General features: G+C 47.1%; 1 protein-coding gene across 1 annotated transcript; it reads left to right on the forward strand.

Annotated features, from left to right (window-relative positions):
• Positions 1–2681: 2681 nt before the first annotated feature.
• Positions 2682–9334, forward strand: NDFIP1 (Nedd4 family interacting protein 1; the record flags this gene model as incomplete). Its single annotated transcript, XM_041489960.1, has 7 exons — positions 2682–2832; positions 3589–3719; positions 4555–4642; positions 4810–4934; positions 6536–6602; positions 7158–7263; positions 9187–9334. Coding segments are annotated over 6 exons (666 nt in total), but the record flags the coding sequence as incomplete, so codon positions are not given.
• Between the last annotated feature and the right edge of the window lie 1044 nt (positions 9335–10378).

Here is a 10378-nt window from a genome sequence, read left to right on the forward strand (position 1 = left end):
TTAGTTGAATTTTAGATGCCTGGAATCATTAAAAAGGCTGGAAGGCATTTGTGTACCTTGTCCATTAGAAGAAAAATATGTTTTCTATAACTGCAACCTCCTACAGCCTCAAGCTCAACTTCACAAAGGAGCTGCATTTTTTTGTGTCATTATCCATTACCTGAATTGGGATGTTTGAAAGCAGCAGTGAATTCAGCTGCTTTCTCCCACCTGACATTGGTGGAAGAACATGTATTTCTTTTTACCATTGAAAGAACCACCAGTGGTAGGAGTTAATATTCCACTCAATATCTGTGTCCTCTTTTGTTTCATTTCTCCCAGTCTTGTCACATGTGGTGCTTTCCTCCCCCCTCCCTGGTGACTGTGCTCTCAGGCTGTACCTGCCTTCTTTCTTACATGGGGGGTTGAATTTCTGCCACCCCCTCACCTGGAGAGCAGGTAACAAAGGGCACATGGAATCCAGAGTGTCCCAGCTGTGACAGAGCCTTTCCTCCTGTTAATAGACCAGGTCCTGCACAGGCAGAGGGGGAAAAGAAGTGCTGAATTTTCATGGATAAACTGACAATAAGCATGGTGGAGCATTTTCTGAAAATTTCTGAAATAAACTACAGAGCTGGGGGAATCATGGAATCACAGAATGGTTTGGTTGGGATGACCTTAAAGATCATATTTTTAATATTTTTTTACCCCTGCCATGTCCAGGGATCCAGGGGCAGGCTCTCTGGGCAGAGTTTGACTCAGTGTTTTCCTGTCCCTTCCATTGCCCTGTGCAGAGTGGTTTGGGATTTCTGGAGTAATGCTGTTTTTTATAAAAAAAATTAAAGCATATTCTAAGAGGCAAATACTTCTCAAGTTAGTTTGCATTTACTTCTAGTGCTGAGCTCCGTGGGGTTTATAAATGAGGCGTTTTTGTTCCTTGGAAAGGCTTTGGGAAGGTGCCTCGCTGTGCTGGGAGTTGCTGCAGCTCCTCCTGTCCCTGCTCCCTGCCCTGGGGCTCCGTAAAGCTGCAGGTGAGGCAGGTCCTGCCACCTCCAGCCCCAGGGCCTCACAGCTGGGCTCGTTTGCTGTGCCTCACATCTGGGGCTGTGTCCTGCTGACAGCTGTGCTGGGAGCCGCTCCCTGGAACACGGATTAAATTTTCATCCGGATCGCTGATTCCTCCTTCTTCAAGGAAATGGTTCGGCGTTGTCATGTGAGGACTGCTTATCCACAAAGCTTGGGGCTGACCCAAGCACCCTTTTCTTCTTCCCCACCTATTCTGTTTAGGAAATGTTCCTGGGGAGCAGAGTGAGCTTCAGCTGACGTGGAACGGGAGTGCAGGACTGTGGTGCTCTGCTGTTTCGCTGCACCTGGACTGGCAGACAGTGCTCCTGATTTTGTTCTGGTGCTTTCCAGTGTAATTTCCTCCCTTTTCCCCCTCTCAGCTGATCTCTTGGACCTGCCAGCAGAACCACTTGTTGTCATCTGCTAAGCACAGTCAGGGCTTTCACAGAGGGTGTGGATGTATTGTGACCTGGAGCAGACTATAGATTATAGACTTCCCCTGGCACAGAGCAGCTGTGGCTGCCCCTGGATCCCTGGCAGTGCCCATGGCCAGGTTGGACACTGGGCTTGGAGCAGCCTGTGATAGTGGGAGGTGTCCCTGCCATGGCAGGGGTGGCACTGGATGGGCTTTAAGGGATGGCCCAACCCAAACCATTCTGTGATCTGTTATGTTAAGCAGCAAAATGAGTAAAACTCCAAAGCACAGAACACTTGGATATCCAAGATCTGTATTTAGGAGTGCAAGCTGATTTATTTTCCCCTGATACAAATAAGATAAGAACATCCCCCTACGCCCCCACCCCTGTGTTAAATGCTCAAGGAGAACAGCAATGTGTCTCTCCAAAGAAAAGAAAGCAAAATATCCTGGATGGCTTCAGGAGCAAATGTGTGGGCTTGCAGGAGGGAGAGCTGGAGGAGATGTTGTTTAGCGGTGGTTTCAAACGAGGGCAGTGCCTCCTGCTCAGCCCAGTGCTTCGGTCTGGAGGTGCTTGTTTGAGGTGAGTTATTCTGCAGAAAACCTCAGTGCTTTTGCTGCTGAGGTGGTGAGAAATGGAAGGGAAACATGAGATGGCAGCTGTAACCTCCTTTGTGGCCTGGTACTGCTGCTTCCCTGATCAAAGCTGCCACAGCACACCTGCCTCGTGCGGGTGATGCTGGATCTGTGATAGCTCCTGGTTATTTATACAGAGCTGTGGGAAGCACAGTGCACAAAATAAACCGGCTCCTTTTCAGTCATGCAGTGTGAAAGGTTGAAGGGAAATGGCAACATTTGTACTTCTGTGCATCATTATGTAATGTATCCATGGAAAAAACCCGTCCTTAGCAAAGCCACAGGCAGCAATGGAGCCTTTTGTTGGGTATCTCACTGTATTTCTTTGACTAAAACAGATGCAACTGCAGCTTCTAAGCAGCGTGAGCTGAGGAAGTGCCAGGGAAATGGAAAGGTACTGGAAAGCTGTGTGCTGTGCTTTGCTGGAGTCCAGGTGTGTGAGGAGAGGATTTGAAAACATTAAAACCGAGATGGAAGATTGATCATTTCAAGTGGGAGCGCTTCGGAGGGAGGCTGAGCAGCTGCTCTGTGTCCCGTGGTGCTGCAGAGCAGTCTCCTTCCAGAAGAGTCCGTTGTGTGCAGTTAAGGCTGCAGGGGTGCTGTCAGAGCACTGAGGACCCCCCTGAGCCCTGGTGTTGGTTCTGTTCAGCTGCAGAATGAAGAGGAGCCGGGCGAGGCCGTGCCGGCGGTGAGCGATGCCCCTCCGCCCTACAGCAGCATTTCTGCAGAGAACACAGGTACTGTCACCTGGGGACAGGGCTGGCATTGCCCTGCTGCCACTGGCTGCTCTCCTCATCCACGGCTGGCTCTGCAGCACCTTCCCAAGCTGCAAGGACCAGGATTGGTCCACACAGCCTGTCGGTACTTGTGGTTTAGGAGATGCAATTTGGCTGCGCTCGTCTGATGTCATCCCATCAAGGGGTGTTCAGGTTACAGTTCACAGTGTTCTCAGTAAATTGGAGACGGTTAAAAAATCAAAGCTGGGAGGATTTGTGGTTCCCCTCTCATTATCTGGCATTTGGATGATGCTATGCCCCTTCCTTAAAGGATTCGTTACTTAAAAGGGTTTAAAGAATTCACTTTTCCTGCACTTTCCAATAACTAAGCAGTTGGTCATAAGGATGGGACTTTGACTCATCCTCCTGTCCTGTCACTAATCACTTTAATAACCACTTGGATCTGGAAACGTGACTATTTCTGAGTATCCAAGTCAGCAGAGGCACAGCATGTGGTGTTGTTTTAAGCAGAAGTACAGCCAGACATGTTCAGTGTGTGTTCTGCGGGTTGCTGGCTATCAGACAAGGTGCTCCTGTGCTTTTCCCTCTCTGCTTTGGGATGGCAGGAGGCTGGGATGGAGGGAAGGGCGGGGAGGGGACAGGCTTTAACAGCCTGGGGCATGGGGCTCCTTGAAGTCACCTGGAGCACTGCTGGTTCCCAGCGTGGTGTTCCTGGGGAAGTGCTGAGCTCCCTCCTGTGTCACTGCGTTTGTGCAGCTTACTTTGACTACAAGGATGAGTCAGGGTTCCCGAAGCCGCCGTCCTACAACGTGGCCACCACTCTGCCCAGCTACGACGAGGCCGAGAGGACCAAGGCTGAGGCCACCATTCCCCTGGTTCCTGGCAGGGTGAGTGTCCCTGCCTGTCCCTGCCCTGCTGCCTGCCATTTCAGCTTGAGCTCCTGCCCCTCGTGACTCTTCACATTTGGGACGGGCTTTTTGTGTTTCTGAAGCTTTCTGGGTGGTGATATTCCACACTTCTGAGTCCTGTGGCTATTTTTTTTTTCAGTTTTTCTCTGAGCACTGTGATGATGTCAGACATCTCAGTAATGCCAGCATGTGCTAGCCAGATTAGCTTGGCAAGCTGACAGAGGGACTGTGCTGTATCCCTGTGCACTGACACTGGGGTTTTTGTTGGTTTTTTTTCATTTTTAAAAAAGATTTAGGATTAATTCTTCAGCTGTCTGGCATATCTACCCTTGATACTCCTGCTGCTTACTTAGTTGAATTTTCTGGAGGTCAGTGTAGCTGATACAAGGACGATAAAACCATTCTGTCAGAATGATATATTTTTGGTTTTTTCAGCATTATCTCTTGTTCAGCCATTCCCTCCACCCCTGCTAGCATTAGAAGTCCACTGCTCATTACGCTTCTTCACAGAAGCCAAATTCCTTGCTGAGATGATAATTTTTTGATGAGTTGAAGAATTCTTCACAGTGAGAACAAGAACATGCTGGATCTTGACTATGTTAAAAATAAAGATACATTTCCTATTATATAGATAACATTTCATGCCCTGCACCATTTCAGGATGAGAATCAGGAATTTTGTCGTGCTTGCATTTGTAGCCTTTTGAGATTTAGGATTCCAGCCCTTTTTTTGAAGAGTCACACCCAGAAGTGGGGCTGCTGTGTGGACTGGACTGACCTAAATCCCCCATGTGCTGCCTCCCTCTGCATTGCAGGATGATGACTTTGTGACACGGGATGACTTTGATGACACTGACCAGCTGAGGATAGGAAATGATGGCATTTTCATGCTGACTTTCTTCAGTAAGTACCTGATGCAATGAACTTTTTTCCAAGCAGTGACCCAAAATAGATTGGGTCACATTTATGTTTATGTAGCACCAGGAAAAACCTGTGTGCAAGGGGTTTATGGTTTTTTTCCTTGGAATATAAAGGTGTCTTGACCTGCTGCTTTTCTCCTGCTTTCTCAGTGGCATTCCTCTTCAACTGGATTGGATTTTTCCTGTCTTTCTGTCTGACTACTTCAGCTGCAGGACGATATGGGGCCATTTCTGGCTTTGGTCTGTCTCTTATTAAGTGGATCCTTATTGTCAGGGTGAGTTGTGTGGTGCAAAACCATGTACACAGACACTGATACTCTTTTTCCCCAGCAGGTTTTTATCTCATACTGGAGTTAGTGATAAATTTAGGGGATTTTTTTTAATAGTGAAATAATTTTTCAGCTACTTACTCACTAAGAACAGGGCTTTTTCATAATTGTATCCTGTTTATGTGCTGGAATTACAACTGTAGTAAAAAAAAAGAAAGATTGCACACCCAGATATGCTTTGGGGATGCTCCATCTCTGGAAATATCCAAGTTTAAGCTGGACAGGGATTCCTGGGGGAGTGGAAGGTGTCCCTGTCTGTGGCAAAAGAGAGGAGCTGTAGGATCCTTCCCAGCCCAACCCACTCTGGGATTCTGGGGTTCATTCTGTGTGTCTGCCAGAGGCACTGGCCTGATCAGAGTGTGGTTTTGTGCTGAGCAGCAGCAACTCTGATCCTGGGAAAACATTCACCCAGTCAAAGAAACCCTGCTTCAGCCTCTGCAGCCTGCTGTGCCCTGGCTCTCCTCTGGAAATGAGGAAATTCTCTAAAATGCAGGATGGCTGATGAGGAGAGGGAAATAGGGCCGTGGGAGGAGTGAGGTTTGCACAGCAGTGGGAGAAGGCCGTGGCTGCCCTCTGGTGCAGCCTCCCTGCGGCACAGGAGCAGGACCAGGAGCAGGCTGCCATCCTGCTCCAGCATCTTTAGCTCTTATATTTGTTCGAGGGATTGGGAGAAAATATTTCCATCAGGAAATCTTTATTTGGAGCCTTTGAAGTGATGGCATTCCAGGCTGAAAGTTGAATTTCAAGCAAAGCAGCTCACTGGCTGTAAGTAGAAGTTGAGAGCATTCATGTCAGAGCTGTCACTGCCTACCCTGTCTTTTGGGAATCCTAATTTGTAAATACAGCATCTCTTCACTTTTCTGTAGACAGTTGTTGTGGTCATCTTGGTTCAGAGGTGCTAAGGACTGTTTGCTGGATTAAGAGGTGTGACAGTAGGAGGTGACATTTTCTGTGGATTTGATTTAAACGTCAGTAACAAGTTTATCTTTTGTTAGGTTTTAAGTTTGAATAGAACAAACCCAGAAGAATGGTACTGTGTTTATACTGAAACTGTGAACTTCAGTGCTCTCATAGTGTTGGTGCCTTTCTTTTAATAGCAGTAATTTTCCCAACTGGGAATCTTGTCAGTGGGCTCCACAGATGTGGGATTTCTTTTCCAGCTCTTACACCATCCAGCCTGACAGAGTAATGGATGTGCTGCACTGCTGCAAGCCTGCTCTGCCCTCTCAGAAACTGCAGCTGGGCTGCATCCAGGACACAATTTAAAACAGGAATATTTGCCCAGCAGTGTCCTTGTGCCCCACTGATTGCCAGAACTCATAGCTGGGTGTTGAGTCTGTCCCATTCCCCTTGTTGGAGCTGGTGCAGAAAAACTATAAATATCAGTTTGTGGAAGTAACTCATCCCTGCAGCTGGTGAAATGCAGCATCCCATGAGATCTCTTGTGTGCAGCCCTGATCTGGTTACTGCTAAAATTGGTGGGGATAGACTTCGGTTCACAAATTTCCATGTGCTCTAAACTGTATTTTTTTTTTTGCTGTTTTCAGTTTTCCACCTATTTTCCTGGTTACTTTGATGGCCAGTACTGGCTTTGGTGGGTCTTCCTTGTACTAGGTGAGTGTCTGTGGGGGGAAATATGCTTAAAAACTGTAAAGTCAATTGGGATTTTGTGAGCATTCCTGGCTGTTAAATATGTGTGTGTAGATGTCCAGATGAAATGTGACCCTCATACTCCTGTGACTGAGCACATGCAGGTTTTAAAGGCACATGTAAACACTGTCCTGCCAGTTCTTGGTGGCAGCATCCTGACATCATCCAGAAGTTAAGAAGAGAATAATGCTTGTAACTGATGTAGTGTCTGCTCTTGCATCTTAAATGGAGGAGTGGTTTGTTCCCTTCCTCATTTTATTTTCTTTTTCCTGCTTTGGGAGTGACTGGATCTTGTTTGGAGCCAAAAGTTTTGTGATTGCCCAAGGAAAGTTTGTTTTTGAAGTTACCTGAAATGGAAAGATGAGGTGTTATTGCTCCCAGAAATAATTCCTGTGTGTGATCAGCTGCTGTGCATCCCAGTGATGAGATCCCTCTGTAGTGGTGGCAGAGTTCAGCTGCTCCCTCTCCTTGAAGAAACAACACCTGTGTTAACTGGACAAATGTCTCTCTCCCCTGCAGGTTTTCTGCTGTTTCTCCGAGGATTTATTAATTATGCAAAGGTTAGGAAGATGCCAGATACGTTTTCCACTCTTCCCAGAACCAGAGTTCTCTTTATTTACTGAAGGTAAATTTTCTGCTTTCCTGAGTTTGTTCTGCTTTGATTTTAACTCTATTTAGTGACTTTTCTAGGCTACACTTTCCATTGCTTGAATGTTTTTAGAACTCAGGGAAGCAGGGAAGTTGTTTCTTGGTACCCCCTACCCAGCTCCTGAGCCTGCAGAGCCCAGGCTGACCTGATGGGAGGCAGAGGAACACTGGACATCCCTCCCTGAGTTTTTGTTGTGATGAATTGTATATTCATTTGATTCCCTGACTAGATACTGTGAGAACAAACCCCCTGCCCCTTGGTACTGCTGAGAATTTGGCAAATGTGTCTTTGAGAATAAATCACACGCCTGAAACACGTGGTGTGTCCCAAACCCGAGGAGAGGTCACAAAACGTTGTCAGAGGGGCTTTGGCTTTTGTCCCAGAACGAGCCATTTGTCTGAATTGTGCAGTTTGAAATTGCTGCCAGGTTCCTGAAGAATGACACCCTTGCACACCTTTGCTCTCCTCAGACCCTCCTACACACCTGAGCTGTCCTGCCTGAGCATCTTGCAAAAACCTGAGTGCCTGGGAGTCTTCTGCTTCAGTGCTGAACCTCAGCCTGGCTGCCTTAATGGGGCTTTAAAGGAGGAGGCTTAAGTAGCTGAAGCCTTGTAGCATAATTTCCTGCTCACAGCAGATAATGGCCTGGCATTAACTGTCCCTCCCCGAGGGGAAGGAAATCCTGGAATAGGTTGCTTCCCAGCTGGGGAATGCAACACGATGCTCCCTTTAGAAATATCATAATAACACTCCATTTCCCCAGAGAGGCAATTGCAGCTGGGACAGTCAAAGAAACCAAACCAACCCCAGCTTTAAATTGGGGGTCATTAAACTGTTGAGATTTGAAAACCGAACCTTGGGTTTCCAAATGCACTTCCCTTTTATTAGAAACTGCAAATTGCCCACGATTCTACTTCATTTCCAGGCTGTGAGGAGAACCTGCAGCACAGAGCAGCCTTTGTGCACTGCTTTCCTCTGGTGATAGTGTGTAAAAATAGTTCAGCCAATTTCTTTACGTGTTTCAGTTCTGGTTAACAAAGTTCTGGTTTGTGACCTCCTCAGGATCTGTAATGTCCTCCCAGATTCCTGCTGAGTCACCAGAGGGTTCATTTCCCCCAGTTTATGGTCACAGAGTGTGAGCATTTAAAGTCAGCTTTATCTCTGTATTTTGTCTGATTGAACAATTAAAAAAAAAGTTTTTGCTTCTTTACCAAAACTTAATTTTTTTATTTCCTAAAGGAACTCTGTGGTTTCTTTTTGCATAGACTTTTCCTATGTTTGAAATTTGAAATTACAGTTTTAGAGACCTGGCTTCAGTCCTTGCTTGTGGAGGTGGAGTGTTTAAATTCTTATTTATGTTTCATTTTAGAGCATTTTCAAAAAGCACTTTCAGATATGCTGAGATAAATGTCCAGAATAATTCATAAATATTTCAACTGTGATACTTCCTCTGAAAATAAATCTTTAATCCTGAATTCTGTGTGAAGAAACCACAAAAGACTTGGATTTTTAGTGTATTATTGTCCTTAGATGAGATTTCCTCTTCAGGGCATGATGCAAAGGGCACACTGAGGGATTATTTTTATTTCAGAGCAGGGATAATTTTTAGAAAATTAGGAGGGGAATAATGAGTGCAAACCAGAAAATACAACCTGATGAAATGAATCTGGTGGAAAGCTGGAGTTTACTACTCCAGCTGTGTGTGCAGTAAGGGACACAGTCCTGGTGTTATCCTGTAAAATACACACAGATTCCTGAGCATTTTGCTGGAGTCACATCATTGTGTGCTGAGACACTTCATAAGCCCTTAGACATCCTGTGCTGTGTGAACAACATCCTCCTGTTATCCAAAATAACCCTCTGACTGCAGCTTCGGTGTTCAATATCCTTCTCCAACAGATGTTTTCTGGCAAATGTCTTCCTGCATTAGTGAAATCCCCCCCAAGAAGCAGCAGGACACCTGCAGGAAGTGAATCAAGGCTCTGGAGCAGAAGAAAAAATAATCACCTGCTTTAAAATAAATAAATAAAAGTACTGTTGGAAAAAGAAAAAAAAAAAAGGAGAAGCATTTCTTTCGGTTTGTTTTTAGGTGTAAAATTTTAATAATTAACGCAGAATTCTGTAATTGTTGACTCATTAGTGGCTAATGCTCTTGCAGTGAGTGTGTGGCTGCGGGTGGAGCTGCTCAGCCGAGTTCGTGGTGCTGGGGCAGCAGGAGCTGCCCCGGGGCCAGCAGGGGCCAGGCTTGCTTTGTCCTGCTGCAGCCTGGGAGCTGCTGGGCTGGGCAGAGTGACACTGTGTGACACCCTGTGCTGGGCAGTGTGACACTGTCCTGTGTGTGACACCCTGTGCTGGGCAGTGTGACACTGTGTCCTGTGCACTGTGTGACACCCTGGGCTGTGCAGTGTGTGTGACACCGTGTCCTGGACTGTGTGTGACACCCTGTCCTGTGCAGTGTGTGACACTGTGTCCTGTGCACTGTGTGACACCCTGGGCTGTGCAGTGTGTGTGACACCGTGTCCTGGACTGTGTGTGACACCCTGTCCTGCACAGTGTGTGACACCCCATCCTGGACTGTGTGTGACCCCCTGTGCTGTGCAGTGTGTGCCCTGTGTCCTGTACAGCCCATGCAAGTGCATGTCCTGTACAGTCCCCACGTGCCACATCCTGCACAGCCTGTGTGCATGGTGTTCTGTACAGCCCACAGAGCTGCATGTGCTCTGTGTCCTGTCCATGTGCATCATGTCCTGTCCCTGTCCATCCCTGTGCTCTGTGTCCTGTCCATCCTGTGTGCTCCATGTGCATCATGTCCTGTCCCTGTCCATCCCTGTACTCTGTGTCCTGTCCATCCTGTGTCCTCCATGTGCATCATGTCCTGTCCATCCCTGTCCCCCGTGTCCTGTCCACTCCTGTGCTGTGTCCTGTCCTGTCCATCTCCTGTGCTCCATGTACATCATGTCCTGTCCATCCCAGTCCATCCCTGTCCTGTCCATCCCAGTCCATCCTTGTCCCCCGTGTCCTGTCCACTCCTGTGCTTTGTCCTGTCCATCTCCTGTGCTCCATGTACATCATGTCCTGTCCATCCCAGTCC

Source organism: Pyrgilauda ruficollis, unplaced genomic scaffold (genome assembly GCF_017590135.1).
Source record: "Pyrgilauda ruficollis isolate IOZ18807 unplaced genomic scaffold, ASM1759013v1 scaffold97, whole genome shotgun sequence".
Taxonomy (NCBI): domain Eukaryota; kingdom Metazoa; phylum Chordata; class Aves; order Passeriformes; family Passeridae; genus Pyrgilauda; species Pyrgilauda ruficollis.